At 49.4% G+C, this 19058-nt stretch overlaps 1 protein-coding gene across 2 annotated transcripts in view; it reads right to left on the reverse strand.

Annotated features, from left to right (window-relative positions):
* LOC127586082 (complement C4-like) overlaps window positions 1-19058 on the reverse strand; it is a 108513-nt gene continuing 89455 nt past the window's right edge. For both annotated transcript variants that reach the window (XM_052043889.1, XM_052043888.1), the window contains 6 exons: window positions 13134-13236; window positions 9627-9716; window positions 6237-6329; window positions 4504-4590; window positions 1770-1899; window positions 1-277 (listed from right to left, as the gene is read on the reverse strand). In XM_052043889.1, coding sequence (XP_051899849.1) covers window positions 136-277; window positions 1770-1899; window positions 4504-4590; window positions 6237-6329; window positions 9627-9716; window positions 13134-13236 — 645 coding nt within the window. In that variant the 3' untranslated portion in view covers window positions 1-135. The remainder of the gene's footprint in view (window positions 278-1769; window positions 1900-4503; window positions 4591-6236; window positions 6330-9626; window positions 9717-13133; window positions 13237-19058) is intronic.

Genomic DNA, 19058 nt, shown 5'->3' on the forward strand with positions numbered 1-19058 from the left:
GACAGTGTCACAGTCCGGTTTATTCAAAGTGCGCCTTACTTTTGTTATCTCATTCCAACTTTACTGAAACAATGACTGCATTTCATTTCGCAGTGGAAGGTTTGACACCAGAGGCAGTACAACTGCTGACCAAACTTACAGTCTGCATCCGTGCATCAAGAGGTCGTCCAAGAAGGCATTCAGGTGCTGACAGGACTCTCTGTAGTTCAGAAGGCCACAAGTGGTTGATGGTGGAATGGCTTCGATCCACGTGGTGTCACTGAGGAGATACTGCATCCTGTAGACAGACACAATAAGTCTGCATTCAATTGAGGTCAGCAAAGCGTCACAGTAAAACAAAAATCAAAGACAGAGATGCTGAGAATCTCTGAAGTGTACTAGGCCTGTTTCTGATCTGTGCACAGCTACCTCACTCAGGGGCCATCTTAACAAGACTTCTACAACTGAGCTGGTATTAGCAAGGTTTCTGATTCAGTATTAAGGTGTTCTCAGAATGAAATTTTTAAAAAAATTAGATGTTGGAAATCTGAAATTAAAAACACAAAATGCTGGAAACACTCAGCAGGTCAGGCAGAAGCTGTGGAGGGAGAAACTGTGAGCGTTTCAGCAACAGACACAAAAATACTGGAGGAACTCAGCAGGTCAGGCAGCATCTTTGGAGGGAAATAGTCGAAGTTTCAGGTCGAGACCCTTCATCATGTGATGAACAATGTTGATTGTCCACACTGCACTACACTATATTCTGTTATTGCCGTTCCCTTTGTACTACCTCAATGTGTAATGGAACAGAGGGACTGAGGAGTACAAATGCATAGTTTGTTGGACGCAGTGTCACAGGTAAACAGGGTGGTGAAAAAGCCATTTAGCACGCTGGCCTCGGCCACTCAGGGCACTGAGTATTGAAGTTGGGACATTACATTGCAGTTGTATAAATAGTTGGCGAGGCTGCACTTGGAGAACTGTGTGCAGTTTTGGTCACCCTGTTGTGGGAAAGACGTGGTTAAACTAGAAAGAGTGCAGAGAAGATTTACGAGGACGTTGCCAGGGCTCGAGGGCCTGAGTTACAGGGAGAGGTTGGCCAGGCTAGGTCTTTATTCCTTGCAGCGTAGGAGAAAGAGGGGCGACCTTACAAAAGTGTTTAAGATTATGAGAGCCACAGATAAGGTAGACGGTAATAGTCTTTTCCCCAGGGTAGGGGAGTCCAAAACTAGGGGGAATTGAGTTAGGACGAGAGGGGAAAGATTTAAAAGGGACCTGAGGGGGCAACTTTTTCACGCAGAGGGTGGTGAGTCCATGGAAGGAGCTGCCAGAGGAAGTGGGTGAGGCAGGTACAACAGTATCATTTACGAAGCACTTGGACAGGTACATGGAGGGGTGGGGCTTGGAGGGATATGGGCCGAACGCAGGAAATTGGGACTAGCTAGGTAGGCACAGTGGTCTACATGGACTGGTTGGGCCGAAGGGCCTGTATCTGTGCTGTATTGCTCTATGACTCTGTGTACTTGTGTTTTGAACTGATCCGTGTGGATAGCGTGTAAAACGAAGGTTTCCACGGTACCTCGGTACATGTGACAATGATAAACCGATTACCAGGGAGAGCTGGAGCGTCCTCCCAGGTTGTGGGTGGGCACGGGGTCCGTATCACTGGCAGGGCACTGGGACCGGGACAGGGTGGGACGGTAGGGCCACTGGGTTCAGCGAGCTGCCCGCGCCCCCCATGGAAATGCCTGCCGTGTTCCCGCATGGGGAAACCCCGGATCCCGACTTACCCCCCACCGGTGTCGCTGCCTCTCCCGGTTTTCCCCATCAGCAGGAATTCCGCGCCCTCCTTCATCTGCAGCCGGCAAGACTTCCGGTTGAGGAAAGACCGGATGTCGCTCTTCCGAACCTCGTCACTCTCTGGGGAAGGGGAAGAGAGCCGGGTTACCTTGGTTACGGTGGGGAGGGGGAGGGGGGGACGGAGGGGAGCTGGGGCCCTGAGCTCACGGAGACCGCGTTCATCGTCATCGGTCACCCCGTTGGACCGCTGGCGCAACACTGCCCCGTGACCACGCGTGGGCAGCGAGACCGTCCGACGCTCACCAGGAACGTGAGTGGAATCAGATGTTGGCTACAGCACCGATCCCTCTCACACCCCCTTCCCAATGGTGCTGGCACATTCTCAAACCCTTCAGTCTACCTCTTCCGTTATTGTCACTTTCTTTTTGCACTACTTCAGACTTACACTTCTACAGATGTGCTGTTGGAAGTGTCCTGACTGGTTGCATCACGGTCTGGGACGGCAATTCGAATGTGCAGGAACGTAAGAAGCTTCAGGGAGTTGTGGACTCATCCTTCCCTACCATCGATAGTATCTACAGGAGGCGCTGCCTCAAGAAGGCAACATCCATCATCAAAGATCCTCACCATCCGGGCCGTGCCATCTTCTCGCAGCCACCGTCGGGCAGGAGGTACAGGAGCCTGAAGTCCCACACCACCAGGTTCAGGAACAGCTACTTCCCTTCACAACCATTCGGTTCTTGAACCGACCGGCACAACCTTAATCACCACCTCAGTTCAGCAACACCGGGACCACTTTATACTAAAAGAGAAGTCATTTTGTTTTGTGTTCTTGTTCGTAAAAATTGTGTCTAATTTATGTTTAACTTATGTCTTTCTTGTGAATGCTGCTTATCTGATGCTCTGCACCTGTAGTGCCGCTGCAAGTAAGTTTTTCGTTGCACCCGTGCACACCTGGACTTGTGCAGATGATAATAAACTCGACCTCGACTTTACCATCTTTGCAGCACTCTGCTGTTTTGCTCTCATCACTGTATTACTGTAGGTAGGAAAAAGGTCAGTATGGACAGAGTGGGCCAAAGGGCCCGTTTCTGTGCTGTACGACTTTATGACTCTGTGACTTGGGAACAGCTTCTTCCCCACCACTGTCAGACTCCTGAACCGTCCACCTCTCTCACATTCCCTTCCCGGCGGTGCTGCCATGTTCTCTGACTCCCTAACTCTCTGTCTCTCTCTCTCGGTTATCCCATTATTGTCACTTTACCATTTCTTTCTGCACTACTTCAGACTGCACGGCAATCAATCCGCTGCTCAGCGCTCTTCACTGTATTCATTATTACCATGTGTACTGTTTACTCTGTGAGCTTCATGCGAGCAAATTTCATTGCACCCTGGTGTGTGAGATAATAAACTAATCTGAATCTGATCCACTGTAGGAGCCGTCGAACCTCACTCTCCACCTCCTCCCACAGCCCAGCAACGTCCAAACATTCAGATACTCATCTAGCAACCTTTCCAGTCCCTGAGACCACCCCTGGCAGTGCATTCCAGACCCCCCAACACTCACTTCACAAGGATGTTACCGGGACTGAATGTGATGCGATCTATGAAGGATCACAGGTAGGTTTCTTCAGAAGGTCAGAGGGCATGGGATCCAGGGAAGCTTGGACATGTGGATTCAGAATTGGCTTGCCTGTAGAAAGCAGAGGGTTGTGGTGGAGGGAGTGCATTCGGATTGGAGGGCTGTGACTAGTGGTGTCCCACAAGGATCGGTTCTGGGACCTCTGCTTTTTGTGATTTTTTTATTAATGACTTGGATGGGGGGTAGAAGGGTGGGTTGGCAAGTTTGCAGACGACACAAAAGTTAGTGGTGTTGCGGATAGTGTGGAGGATTGTTGAAGATTGCAGAGGGACATTGATAGGATGCAGAGCTGGGCCGACAGTGGCAGATGGAGTTCAATCCGGAGAAGTGTGAGGTGATACACTTTGGAAGGACAAACTCCAAGGCGGAGTACAAAGTGGATGGCAGGATTCTGGGTAGTGTGGAGGAGCAGAGGGATCTGAGGGTTCATATCCACAGATCACTGAAAGTTGTCTCACAGGTGGATAGGGGAGTTAAGAAAGCTTATGGGATGTTAGCTTTCATAAGTCATGGGATCGAGTTTAAGAGCCGTGAGGTAATGATGCAGCTCTACAAAACTCTGGTTAGACCACACTTGGAGTACTGTGTTCAGTTCTGGTCGCCTCATTATAGGAAGGAATGTGGAAGCATTGGAAAGAGTGCAGAGGAGATTTACCAGGATGCTGCCTGGTTTAGAGAGTATGTACTATGAGGAGACACTAAGGGAGCTAGGGCTTTACTCTTTGGAGAGGAGGAGGATGAGAGGAGACATGATAGAGGTGTACAAAATATTAAGAGGAATAGATAGAGTAGACAGCCAGCGCCTCTTTCCCAGGGCACCAATGCTCAATACAAGAGGGCATGGCTTTAAAGTAATGGGTGGGAAGTTCAAGGGAGACATCAGAGGAAGGTTTTTTATCCAGAGAGTGGTTGGGGCATGGAATGCGCTGCCTGGGGTGGTGGTGGAGGCAGGTACATTGGTCAAATTCAAGAGATTACTAGATAAGCATATGGAGGAATTTAAAATAGAGGGATATGTGGGGGGAAGGGGTTAGATAGTCTTAGGTGAGGTTTAAAGGTTCACCTCTCCAAACAATACTCACCATGCACTTTGAAAACATCGGTGATAGACATGATGTAATTGTCAAAATATCCCACCGAGGTCTTGTTCACAACTTGCACCTTGTAGGCTGAAAAGCAAATGTGAAGAAAAATGGGTGAGAAATGTTAGGAGACGGCAGTGTTCCACCAATCAATCTTTCGCTCTCATTCATGTAACATGTTTTGATCTTTATTCTCTTCCTGTGGGGAAACGGTATGAAATAGTGTGCGATTGATCGACTGATCGACAGTCTGACGACGTTATTGCTTTTGTACCTTTGTATTCCTTCTCCGGACAATAGTGAGAAGTAGAGAGAGGATTCAGTTTCTGACAACCATCTGGCAGGGTGTTGTTACTACTGTTTTTGTATCTTTAATTCCGCGCCCCGCCCGCCCGCCCCCCCACTCCGCCCTCCCCAGAGAACTGTGTGTGCAGTGAGAGGATTCAGTTGTGGTCGCCCCATCACAGGAAGGATGTGGAGGCTTTGGAGAGGGTGCAGAAGAGGTTCACCAGGATGCTGCCTGGATCAGAGGGCAGGTGCTATCAGGAGAGGTTGGACAAACTTGTTTGGTTGTTTTCTCCGGAGCAGCAGAGGCTGAGGGGAGACCTGATAGAATAAGATTATGAGAGGCTTAGATAGACAGCCGGTATCTTTTTTCCACGGTTGAAATATCTAATACTGCAGGGTTTGCATTTAAGGCGAGAGGGGGAAAATTCAAAGGAGATGTGCGGGGCATTTTTTACACAGAGAGCGGTGGGTGCCTGGAATGCCCTGCCAGGGGTGGTGGTGGAGGCAGGTGTGATAGAGGCATTGAAGAGGCTCTTAGGTAGGCACATGAATATGTAGAGAATGGAGGGATATGGGCCATGTGCAGGCAGAGGGATCAGTTTAATGAATTTGGCACAACATGGTGGGCTGAAAGATCTTTCCCTGTGCTGTACTGTTCTATGTTCTATGTGTTATCTGATTTAACTGTCCAGCAGGATGGTAGTATTATTGTCCTTGTATCTTTATATCTGTTCATTGGAGAATGGGCTGGGTAGTGGGAGGATTGTTTTGAACTTAACAGTTTGACAGCGTGATGATTTTATTGTTTCTTATCTGGATGTTCATTCCCTAGAGAACACCGCGTGTAGAGGGATTCACTGTCTGACAGGCTGATGAGGTTATATAACAGCAGAAGATGCTGGAAACACTCAGCAGGTCAGGCAGCGTCTGTGGAGAGAGAGAAACAGTTCACGTTTCAGGCTGAAGACCCTTCATCAATACAGGGGTCTTCAATCTGAAACATTTACTGTTTCTTTTCTTTCCACAGATGCTGCCTCACCTGCTGAGTGTTTCCAGCATTTTCTGCTTTTATTTCAGGTTTCCAACATCAATTTTTTCACACAGAGGGTGGTGTGTATGTGGAATGAGCTGCCAGAGGAAGTTTTTTTTAAAATTTTTTAAAAAGATTTTATTTACAGCGCGGTAACAGGCCCTTCCGGCCCAACGAGTCCGAGCTGTGCATTTTAAACCCAAATTAACCTACCCGTAAGTCTTTGCAATGTGGGAGGAAACCGGAGTGTTAGTGGTAGTGTTAACTCTGTTCCTCTCTCCACAGATGCCGCCTGACCTGCTGAGTGTTTCCAGCATTTTCTGGGGTTTTTTTAATATCATTGGAAAGGAAACATTCCTGAAACCCTTTGAACAGAAGCTCAGAAGGACGGGAGGGATTGTCCGATCACACGTACCGTAATCCACAACTGGACTGTAGCAGGCAAATTCACTCCGAGGACTGTCTTTCCTGTTTACGTGTAAAGTCTGTTGGATCTGTGGACAGGGGCCTGGTGGAATGGTTTAAGGAATAGTTTAAGCACTTCCTTATTGAAATCTCTACACAAAATATTAATTAGTTCAAGAAAGTTTTCAATGAATGTCACAATCTGTGGTAAACCTGGAAAATCAAAGTCAAAGGTGAGTTTATTGTCATCTGCACAAGTACACGTATGCACAGGTGCAGCGAAAAACTTACACGCAGCAGCATCAGATAAGCAGCCTTCACAAGAAAAACATAAATTAAACACATTTGGTAACCAGGTGGTACCATAGACAGAGAGAGAGACAGCGAGATGCACAAACAGAAAGGCAGACATTAAATGGTACTGGTATTGGTGTCAGTACTGGACTCGGTATTGGTTTACTGTTGTCACATGTACCAAGATACAGCGAAAAACTTTCGTTTGCATGCTATCCAGACAGATCATTCCATGCATAAGTACAACGAGGTAGTACAGAAAGGAAAACACAAGGCAGAATATAGTGTAGCAGTTACCAGAGAAAGTGCAAAGCAGGCAAATAAAGTGCAAGGGCCACAGCAAAGTAGATTGGGAGGTCAAGAATTCATTTTTATTGAAAGAGAGTCTGATAACCGTGGGCTAGAAGCTGTCCTCGAGTCTGGAGGGACGTGCTCTCAGGCTTTTGTACCTTCTGCCCGATGGGAGGAGAGAGAAGAATCAGGTTTATTATCACCGACTTATATGACATGAAATGTGTTGTTCTGCGGTAGCAGTACAGTGCAAAGATATAAAATTACCATAAATTACAAAAATAAATAAATAGTGCAATAAAAGGAGAAATAACAAGGAATAATGTGTTCACGAACCACTCAGAAATCTGATGGCGGAGGGGAAGAAGCTGTATCTGAATGGTTGAACCTGGGTCTTCAGGCTGCTGTGGAGAATGACCGGGGCGGGAGGGGTCCTTGATTATGTTCGGCTGCTTTCCCGAGGCAGCGGGAAGTGTAGACAGAGTAAATGGAGGGGAGGCTGGTTTCCGTGATGGACTGGGCTGTGTTCACAACTCTCTGCCGTTTCTTGCGGTCTTGGGCAGAGCAGTTGCCCTACCAAGCTGTGATGCATCTGGGTAGGATGCTCTCACAGAGAAAGGTGGAGAGATCAGTGGAGATAGGAAGCTCAATCAGTAGATTGACAAGGGAACATTTATAGACCAATGTGAATGGATAAATAGATCAATAACCAGAGAATTGTTGACCGGACATCTAGACCGCACCACATTATTGTACCATTACTTCATCTGTTCCTGAGAAATAACCATCCCATTACTTTGTTATCTCCAACCATGGGAATAACCCTTTAAATGGGGAACAGAGACATTTAATATAAATTAGACTATTCGCCAAGATCTGAGTTACAAGACTTTTCATAATTGCAGGAGCTTTGACACTTACCAATCATACCACCAACACGAGGCAGAATCTGTGGAATTCATTGCCACAGGGGGCTGTGGAGGCCAAGTCATTGGGTGTATTTAAGGCAGAGATCGATAGGCTCGTGATTGGTGGGGGGGGGGTTAAGGGTTACGGGAGAAGGCGGGAGAAATGGGATGGATCAGCCATGATTGAATGGCGGAGCAGACTCAATGGGCTGAATGGCCTAATTCTGCTTCTATACCTTATACACACTCTCCTCCTCCACATACCTCTGTACTGGAGCCACACTCATATAACCCGGCATCTAACTATTGGGAAATTCCAATGGTTCGGCATCTGGCTTACTCATTGATCCGGAATGTGAGCTGGGGGGATCCCGAGTGCAAGCGGGATGTGCACCGGAGCTGGAAGTGTGGCTGGAGTCGAGGTTGGGTCCGGAACACCAGGGACCAGGAATGCGGGTGGGTTTGTGGCCGGAGTTGGGATCCGTAGGGTTTGTACATTCACCGCTCCCTTTAAACTCACTGGGATCGCTGGAAAATTCATTGCACTACTATGCGACATGTAAAGTAAGTGTGTCTGGGTGTTAGTGGGAAGAACATCCAAAAGTCCGGAAAATCTGCTTGTCCTTCACCACCAAAGTCCAGAGAGTGCCAGATTATTGCAGCTTTGCCGTATTTCTCTACCTCATGGAGCGAACTCCTCAAAACACATCCCATCCGGAGCCCAGAACACCGAGCGGGCTATAACTTCACCAGCCACCTCTCCGCAAGAACAAGTTCCCAAGCCCGTGCTGGTCTCCCACACTGTGGGTCTTATCAAGGGGGAGGCTTCCCCTCTCCAAAGCCATCAGCAGCAAAGAAATTGAACAAAGTTCCAACCGTTAGATGCTTCCAATGAGCCGAAAACAGTTGCCACTCTGTTATTTCTAATAGAGTCAGAGTCATACAGTGCAGAAACAGGCCTTTCGGCCCAACTGGTCCATGCCAACCAAGATGTCCCATCCAAGCTAGTCCCATTTGCCCACGTTTGACCCATAACCTTCTAAACCTTTCCTATCCACGCACCGGCCCAAATGTCTTTTAAGTGTTGTTATCGTACCTGCCTCAACCACTTCCTCTGGCAGCTCGTTCCATATACTGACCACCCTCTGGGTGGAAAAAGTTGCCCCTCAGGTCCCTTTAAAATCTTTCCCCTCTCACCTTAAACCTGTGCCCTCTAGTCCTTGAATCCCCAACCCTAGGAAAAAGACTGAGTGCATTCACCCTATCAATGCCCCTCATGATTTTACACACCTCTATGAGATCACCCCTCAGTCTCCTACGCTCCAAGGAATAAAGTCCTAGCCTGTCCAACCTCTCTCTGGAACTAAATCCCTTGAGTGCCGGCATCATCCTTGTAAATATTTTCTGTGCTCTTTCCAGTTTAATAACATCTTTCCTATAGCAGGGTGACCAAAACTACACACAATACTCCAAGTGCGGCCTCACCAGCGTCCTGTACAACTGCAGCATAACATCCCAACTTCTATACTCAGTGCCCTGACTGACGAAGGCTAGCATGCCAAATGCCTTCTTCACCACCCTGTCTACCTGCGACGCCGCTTTATGACCCAAGTAAGGGGACGTTCACAGCGCTGGACATTACTGCATTCACTTACTTCCTACCACACAGGAGGACCTTCGGCCCACTGAATCCATGCCAGCTCCCAAGCTGGACATCGCACCAGTCACATTGCCTCTCCGCGCCCTGTTCTCTCTGACTTGCTTTTCCAAAGGAACCGACAGCAACTTGCCTCGATGGGACTGCTCAGAGACACACACACATACACGCGCGCACACACGCACACACACACACACACACACGCACCGTGATGGAGAGAGGAACGGGGAATTTATTGCGCCGTCAGTACCTTCAGCACAGGTGCAAAGTTGGCCATCGCAGAGCTTCATGACCATGGCGTTTTGCATCGGAGCGTTGTACGTTATCGTGCATTTTGTACCTGAAGAGCAGAGCAGAGAGTACAACGAGAGCGCCGTCACATGGAATCAGAGTCACACAGCACAGAGACAGGATTGCTTGGTCTGCCCCAACCACCCAGTTACACTCGGCAGATTCGTTTACTGTCACACACACACCAGGGTGCAACGGAATTCCTTGCTCGTGTGAAGCTCGGAGAGCAGACAGTTTACACGATAGCAATAAACACAGCCCGGAGCACGGAACAACAGAACGGGGGCAGAGATTCGCAAGGATCACAAGGCAAAGCAGCAGAAGTAGGCCATTTGGCCCATCGAGTCTGCTCCGCTACCTCACCATTAGCTAAAACTATTCTCCTGTGTAGCCCAAATTCCCGGCCTGTTCCCCATATCCCTAATTGATATAAAGACTGTCGTGCAGTCTGAATTAGTACAGAAAGAGATGCTGAAGTGACAATAAGGGAAGAGGGAGAGTTAAGAGTCCGAGGACGTGGCAGCCCCACCGAGAAGGAGATGCGAGGAGGGGGAGTTGCTGAGGACGTGGCGACCCCACCGGGAAGGGGATGTGAGAGAGGACGTTGGTTCAGGGATCTGACAGCCGTGGGGAAGCAGCTTGAGTCATTGAGTCAGAAAGTCGTACAGCACGGAAACAGGCCCTTTGGCCCACCAACCTTTTTGCCCCGTCCCATTTGCCTGCATTAGGACCGTGTCTATTCAACTGCCTGTTCAACTGTCTGTCTAAATGCCCCTTGACTGTACCTGATCCCACCACCTCCTCTGGCAGCACGTTCCAGAGGTCAACCACTCCCTGCGTAAAACCTCCCCTCAGGTCGCCTTTAAAACTCCTTCATTAGGACCGTGTCCCTCTATGCCTTGTCTGTTCAGCTCTCCGTCTAAATGCCTCTTCATTGTCCTGATGCCACCACCTCCAGATGTCAACTACTCTGTGTGAAACACAGATCCCCTTGAAAACTCTGTCCTCTCACCTTAAACCCAGGCCCTCTTGCTTTTTGATATCCCTGCCAGGGGAAAAAAGATTTGGACTATCCACCCTAACTACACCCCTCCTAATCTTCGATACCTCGATCGGGCTACGCCTCGGCCTCCTTCGCTCCAGGGAGAACAGTCCCAGCCTGTCCGATCTCTCCCCATTAACTGAAGCCCTCTAATCCAGGTAACGCCCTGGTGAATCTCCTCTGCACTCTCTCCAGGACAACCACACCCTTCCTATAGTGAGGTGACCAGAATTGCACACAATATCCAAGTGTAGCTTAAAAATGCAAAGTAACCTCCCAATTTATATATTCCATGCCCCGACTTATGAAGGCAAGCATGCCAAACACCTTCTGCACCTTGTTCACCCGTGTTGCTACTTTCAGAGAACTATGGCCTTGGTCTCTCTCTGTCTAGCGTGCTACCATTTACTGTACATGTCCTACCCTTATCCGAGCTCCCTAATCCTACACTGATCCATTTTTAATTCCATTCATTCCACATTCCACAACACACCCCAGATTCTACCCCTCACCCACACACCAGGGGACAATTTACAGCAGCCTATTAACCCACCGACCCGCACGTCTTTGGGATGTGGGAGGAAATTGGAGCACCCGGGGGAAGCCCACGTGCTCACAGGGAGAACGTGCAAACTCCACGCACAGACAGTGCCGGAGGTCAGGATCAAACCTGGGTCTCCGGAGCTACGGAGCAGCAGCTTTACCCGCTGCACCACTGAGCCACTCAATTCTCATCCTTGCACTGAGCATGTCATTAATTGCAAAGAAGAGCTTTCACGACACTGTATTGCGTTCAGTGTTGATCACCCTGCTACAGGAAAGGTGCCATTAAACTGGAAAGTGTGTTGAAAGCATTTACAAGCATGTCACCAGCACTTGAGGGACTGAGTTATGGAGAGAGGTTGGGCATGTTTTTTTCCTCATTGGAGCATAGGAGAATGAGGGGTGATCTGATAGAGGTGTATAAAACCATGAGGGTCGTAGGGTGAATGCACTCAGTCTTTTTCCTAGGATTGGGGAATCAAGAACCAGCGGTACATGGATAGGAAAGGTTTAGAGGGATATGGGCCAAACGTGGGCAAATGGGAAGCTTGGTTGGCACGGACCAGTTGGGCCGAAGGGCCTGATTCCGTGTTGTACGACTATGAATCTATGACGGGATACCAGTCAGAAGGAGACCCCTCTTTCACATACCCGCAACACAGCCCATCACGTACGAATTATAGGGAGAGGTTGGACAGGCCAGGACATTTGTCCTTGAGCATAGGAAACCTTGTGGAGGTGTATATAACCATGAGGGGCAGCGATAGGGTGAATGCATCTTATCGATGCCCCTCCATGGATAAATATTTTTCCCAGGTTTGAGGAATCAAGAACTAGAGGGCATGGGTTTAAGGCGAGAGATTTAATAGGAACCTGAGAGGCAACATCTTTTACACAGAAGGTGGTCAGTATATGGAACGAGCTGCCGGAGGAAGTAGCTGAGGCAGGTACATCAACAATTAAGACATTTGGACAGGTACTTGGGTAGGAAAGGTTTAGAGGGATGTGTGTCAAACGTGGGCAAATGGGTGTCTTGATCGGCATGGACCAGTTGGGCTGAAGGGCCTGTTTCCCTGGTGTATGACTATGAATCTATGACGGGATACCAGTCAGAAGGAGACCCCTCTTTCACACACCCGCAACACAGCCCATCACGTACTTTATGGTGACTGTTGTGAAAACAGGAAAGCCAACTTGGACACAGTAAGTAAGATGTCACAAACACAATATAATGGTGACATGTTTAAGGGGATATTGGCTGGGCAATAATTATTGGGGTTCATATGGGGGGAGCTCGTTAGTGTGCACTTTCCAGAGCAGAGCCTTTGCTTGAAGGTTTGGCTACAAGACGGTGCATCCCGTTCTCTTGCTACCGCACAGCATCATCCCACATACTGTTCCGAGCCCACCAACCTCTGGCTCAGTGCTGCCCCCTGGGGCAGGTCTGCCCGTTGCCGTGCTGCACCCCGGGGAGCCGGTGACACAGAGATGGGCCTTCCTGCAGCAGAGGCTACTCGTCATCTGTGGCGAGGTGGAGCAGCGGGTAAAACCACTGCCTAACAGCGCCGGAGACCCGGGTTCGATCCCGACCTCCGGCACTGTGTGTGGAGTTTGCACCTTCTTCCTGTGACTGCGTGGGCTTCCTCGGACATCCCAGAGACATGCGGGTCGGTGGGTTAATTGCCCCTCGTGCGTAAGTGAGAGGCAAAAGAATTAAAGGGGAGTTGATGGGAATGTCAGAATAAGGTGCAGAGATACAGGGAAATAAGGAGAGACGGAATGGGACTGATAGGTTCCCCGGCTAGGATCCAGTATCGGTGCGTTGTGGGGATTAATCGTTACAAAGTGCAGGGACCAATTTTAATGAAAGCCCCGACTTACTTGGGTCATAAAAATCATACAGTGTGGCATCCGCAGGTTGTACAAGGCCCAGAGAGACGATCTGTTTGGCTGGAAACACAATGCAAGTTTTGTGTTCTTGGACCTAGGGAACAGAAGCAAAATCACTGCAACCGAAACCAGGCAACAAGAGGTGTCAGACTGATACTCAGCCATGCACAGCTGGATTTCCCCATGTTGGACATCGAGTGCACATCTGCAAATTCGATCCTGGACTTCTGCAGGTAAACTGGTTTATTACTGTCACGTGTACCGAGGTACAGTGAAAAACTTTGTTTTGCATGCCATCCACGCAGGTCATTTCCTCGAGGTAGTACAAGGGAAAAGCAATAACAGAACGCAGAATAAAGTGTCAGTTACAGAGAAAGTGCAGTGCAGGAAGACAATAAGGTGCAAGGCCACATCGAGGTACTTTGTGAGGTCAAGAGTCCATCTTATGGTATTAGTCTTATAACAGTGGGATAGAAAGTGTGAGGTGACTCCGAGAGGCTGTGGCCTCAGAGTAGATTAGTTTGTTGTCACATACACCAGGGTGCAATGAAGTTCCTTGCTCGCGTGAAGCTCACAGAGTAAACAGTGTACACGGTGATTGTAAATACAATAAATACAGCGATGGTTGCAAAACAACAGATGGTGCAAAGACTGTAGTGCAGTCTGAAATGGTGCAACAACAAAAATACTGAAGTGACAATGACAGAATAACTGAGAGGGAGCGTTAAGAGTCGGAGAACGTGGCAGCACCATTGGGAAGGGGATGTGAGAGAGGTGACTGGTCCAGAAGTCCGACAGCAGTGGGGAAGCAGCAGTTCTCGAGTCTGAATGTCCAGACTTTCAAGCTCCTGTACCTTCTCGCAGAAGGTGGAAGAGGGAAAAGGGAACGGCCGGGGTGGGGTGGCAGGCATCCTTGACGATACCGTCAGCCTTTCTGAGGCAACGCACCGGGAAGATGGACTGGATGTGCCAAGCATGTAGTGCACAACTCTTTCTCACCTGCAATCATTGGACACTGAAGGTCTGGGTCCTGTCTAACAATCTCTCAAACACTTCATGGATGCATCGTTCAAGGAAGAAATGTAAGTGGTGCTATGTATTAGTTTTACCATTACTTGTCATTGTTATTTGTATGTATTTATTAGTTTGATGACATAATAAATATAAAGAAAAATGAAAAACACGATGATGCTGGAGGAACTCAGCGGGCCAGGCAGCACCCGTGGAGAAAAGCAGGCGGTCAACGTTTCGGGTCAGGACCCTTCTTCAGGACGGAAGGTAGGAAAAGGGGAAGCCCAATATATAGGAGGGAAAAGCAGAGCAGTGATAGGTGTACAGAAGATGGGAGGCGGGGTGGTGATAAGGTAGATGCAGGTAAGAGATGGTGATAGGCAGGTGTGGGGGAGGAAGGGAGAGCAGATCCACCGGGGGAGGGGGCAAAGGTAAGGAGAGAGAGGAAACAAAAGAGGCTAGGAAAGGGAAGAAGGTGGTGGGGGTGGGGGTGTTGTAGGGAAGGGGGGTGGGGATCACCTAAAGTGGGAGGATTCAGTGTTCATGTCGTCAGGCTGCAAGGTTCCAAGATGGAAAGTGAGGTGCTGTTCCTCCAGTTTGCGCTTGGGATTCTCCCGGCAGTGGAGGAGGCCGAGGACTGACATATCAGTGATGGTGTGGGAGGGGGAGTTGAAGTGACTGGCAACGGGGAGATGCAGATTGCGGTTAGGGACAGAGCACAGGTGTTCTGCGAAGCGGTCACCGAGTCGGCGTTTGGTCTCACCAGTGTAGAGGAGGCCACACTTGGAGCACTGACTGCAGTAGATGATATGAAGGGAGGTACAGGTGAATCTCTGTCTCACCTGAAAGGACTGCTTGAGTCCCTGGATGTTGATGGAGGTGGTGTAGGGGCAGGCATTGCACCTATGGTGGGGGCAGTGGAAAATTCCCACAGTGCGAGGGGCATGGGTGGGGGGGGGGTCGGTGGAGGAGTGAACGAGGGAGTCACAGAGAGAGCGGTCCCTGCGAAAGGCAGAAAGAGGTGGGGAGGGGAAGATACGCTTAGTGGTGGGGTCCCGTTGGAGATGGCGGGAGTGGCGGAGAATGATGTGTTGGATACGTAGGCTGGTGGGGTGAAATGTGAGGACAAGGGGGTCCCTATCCCTGTTGGGTCTGGGAGGGGTGGGGGTGAGAGCAGAGGTGCGGGAAATGGCGGAGATGCGGGTGTGAGCTCTCTCGACCACAGTCGGGGGGAAACCCCGGTTTAAAAATTTGGACGTCTCGGATGTCCTGGAGTGGGAAGCCTCATCATGGGAGCAGATGTGGCGTACAGAGAAATTGAGAGGAAGGGATAGCATCCTTGCAAGATACAGGGTGGGAGGAGCTGTAATGGAGTACAGTGTACGTCACTGTGTACGTCAGTGGGTTTGTAGAAGATATCAGTGGATAAGGAATCTCCTGAGATGAAGATGGAAAGATCGAGGAAGGAGAGAGAGGTCCAAGTGAATTGGAGAGCAGGGTGAAAATTAGTGGCGAAATTTATGAAGCTGTCGAGTTCCACACGGGTACAAGAGGTGGCACCAATGTGGTCGTCAATATAGTGAGTAAAGAGTTGAGGAACGGGGCCGGACTAGGCTTGGAACAGGGGTGGTTCAACGTAGCCAACGAAGAGGCAGGCATAGCTGGGGCCAATGCGAGTGCCCATGGTCTGTAGAAAGTGAGAGGAATCAAAAGTGTTGTTGTTTAGGGTGAGGACAAGTTCAGCCAGACGGAGGAGAGTGTCAGTGGAAGGGCACTGGTTCTGTCTCTGGTCGAGAAAGAAGCGTCGTGATGGGGAATGGAGGTATTCAGGGACTGGATGATGAGGTTGTGCGTGCCGGAGAACTTAAAGCTACAGAAGAGTTGGAGAGCGTGTGATGTGTCACGGACGTAGGTGGGAAGGGATTGGACCAGGAGGACAGGATAGTGTCCAGATATGAGGATACGAGCTCCGTGGGCCAAGAGCACGTGGAGACGTGCTAATTGCATTGTATGTTCTGCAAATATTTTTATGAATGAAGTAGACTTTTGGCATAAAATTCTTTCTGGCATTTGAGGGCCATGAGTGGCTTCACACTGAGGCAGGCCTCGATCTGAGTCCGCTGTTGTTATACAGTGTCCTCTGGTGACACAGAGGTCGTGGCTGCTTCGGTTATTGGAACAACCTCCCCTGGCCTGCTACTCTGGACTGGGAGGCGCCCACCTCCCTGGGGCTGGATCCTGTTTCAAGTCGTTTCCTTGGGATTCACTCCCACCACTTGCTCCCAGTTCTGATGTCCTCGTGAAGCCACGTCCTCAGGGGAAATTGGTAAATTTGTAGAAGACAATGGGAAGGGAGCTCTGGTGAACAAAGGGTTACCCTCTCTCTCTCTCTCTACTGGTAAACAGCTTGAGGCACCTGCTCGTGTAAAGAGTTGCTGAGCTTGGCTGATAAGTTGCTGAGCTTCAAAGCCACAAGGAAAGGGTTGTTTTTGACTAACTGTGAAAGACGTGTTAACCTGTCTGGCTGCTCATAGCAGCCTCGGCTTGACCAATGGTAGTGTGAGCTGGTCAAGCGTACCCAAATATGGGTATGCCTGTTCAGTAAGTGGACAACCAGTGGAGAACAATGTATCTAAGTTTGTTAGCACCCTGTATTCCTTGAGTCGGGCCACGTGCAGGGAAGAGCAGCACTGACTGTTTGCTCCTCCATGTACCCCTGCTCCCGCTAGCGTTAAACAATAAAGAACTTTTCGTACGCTCCTTGGTTCTGCTGTTATCTGCTTTATTACAGTGCGGGTCGACTTTCACAAATTAATTGGTAAGATCCTGCACTGAGAGTGTGGAGGAAAGGCAGCCAGTATAATGAGGTGAGAGGGAGGGGGGAGACAGGGTCATTGGTTTATTGTTGTCACATGTACCGAGGCACAGTGAAAAACTTTGCTTTGCAGGCCATCCACACAGATCATTTCATCACATCAGTGCATTGAGATAGTACAAGGGAAAATCAATAATAGAATGCAGAATAAAGTGTTAGTTACAGAGAAAGTGCAGTGCAGGCAGACAATGTGCAAGGGCCATGACGAGGTAGATCGTGAGGTCAAGGGTCCATCTTATCGTACTAGGGAACCGTTCAATCATCTTATAACTGCTGGATAGAAGCTGTCCTTGAGCCTGGTGGTACGCGTCTTCAGGCTTTTGTATCCTCTACCTGATAGGAGAGGGGAGAAGAGAGGATGACCCGGATGGGTGGGGTCTTTGAATATGTCGGCTGCTTTCCCGAGGCGGTGAGAGGTATAGACAGTGTCCATGGAGGGGAGGCTAGTTTCCATGATGTGCTGAGCTGTGTCCACAATTCAATGAGCTTACAGGGAGGCAGGTAGCTGGGTGACTGTCAGGAGAAGGACGGAGAATAGGCAGGTATTGCAGAGTACTCCTGTGGCCGTTCCCCTCAATAACAGGTATACAGTTTGGAATACTTTGGAATACAGTTGGGGGGGGACAACCTACCAGGGCAAAGCTGCAGTGACCAGGCCTCTGGCACTGAGCCAGGTCGTGTGGTGCAGAATGGAAGTGGGGGGAGAAGAGGAGAGTGGTAGTGATAGGGCATTCCATAGTAAGGGGGGCAGACAGATTATGTTGGCTGCTTGACCAAGGCAGCTAGAAGTCAGAGGCAACTGGGCTGCAGTTGGTTTGTGGTCATAGACAGGTGGAGAGACTTCCTCAGAGTGGGAAGATCCATTAGTTCCACTCAAAAACAAAAGGGGAGCGTAGGTGTTGAATAAAGAGAACCAGTTTCTGTCGGCAGGTGGGGACACAGATTGGAGGCAGTCGGTAAATGGACAGCGGTGGGGGGAAAGAGGTGAGAAAGTTTTCGTGCGGCAGGCTGTCACTGCGACTGGGCTTTGCTCGCAGAAGTACAGCAATGTTGGTCCCATCGGTTGGTGGCTCAAGGTCACGGTAGTAGGGCAGGCACGGTGTTATAGCGGTTAGCGTAACGCTATTACAGCACCGGTGACCCAGGTTCAATTCCGGCCGCTGTCTGTAAGGAGTTTGTATGTTCTCCCCGTGACTGCATGGGTTTCCTCTGGGTGCTCCAGTTTCCTCCCACATCCCAAAGACGTATGAATTAGGAAGTTGTGGGCATGCTATGTTGGTGCCAGAAGCATGGCGACACTTGCGGGCTGCCCCCCAGAACACTCTACACAAAAGATGTATTTCACTGTGTGTTTCAATGTACATGTGACTAATAAAGATATCTTATCTTTAAAATCTCGGACAAGGATGAGACAAGAAAACTGCAGACAGAGCCCAGCGTGAACTAGAGGCTGTGCCAATCAGGAGGAAACTGGATAGGGGCAGGAGAGAGTCATCGGGTTTTCAGGAAAGAATGGGGCAGATGGGATTGCTTTACTGAGGGGCCAGCAGAGATTCGATGGGCCGAACCTCCTTCAGCGGTGTAACAATCCCGTTCTGTGGCCTGGCTGGGGAGGAGGAAACGGGATCACCAGTTTGGAAAAGGGTAACAAGCCAGAGGAAACTGGGTAAACACCGGAAAAGTTAATAGTTCCAGGAACGGTGATCCAGTGAGGAATTCTCACACAATCAATTCCCAGCAGGAAGAAATCTGGATTCACATATCTACAGGAAATACAAACGTACACTGAGAAACAAAGGACTGCAGATGCTGGAACGCAGGTGAAAAAAAAACAAGATGCTGGAGGAAGTCAGCAGGCCGGGCAGCATCCGTGGAGAAAAGCAGGCGGTTAGCGTTTCGGATCTGACAGAAAAGGGTCCTGACCCGAAACGCTGACCGTCTGTTTCCCTCCACGGATGCTGCCTAACCTGCCCAGTTCCTCAAACATGCACTGTTCTTTCTGAGTTACTGGAACATCTTACCGTGATTTC

This window comes from Pristis pectinata, chromosome 34, assembly GCF_009764475.1.
Source record: "Pristis pectinata isolate sPriPec2 chromosome 34, sPriPec2.1.pri, whole genome shotgun sequence".
Taxonomy (NCBI): Eukaryota; Metazoa; Chordata; class Chondrichthyes; order Rhinopristiformes; family Pristidae; genus Pristis; species Pristis pectinata.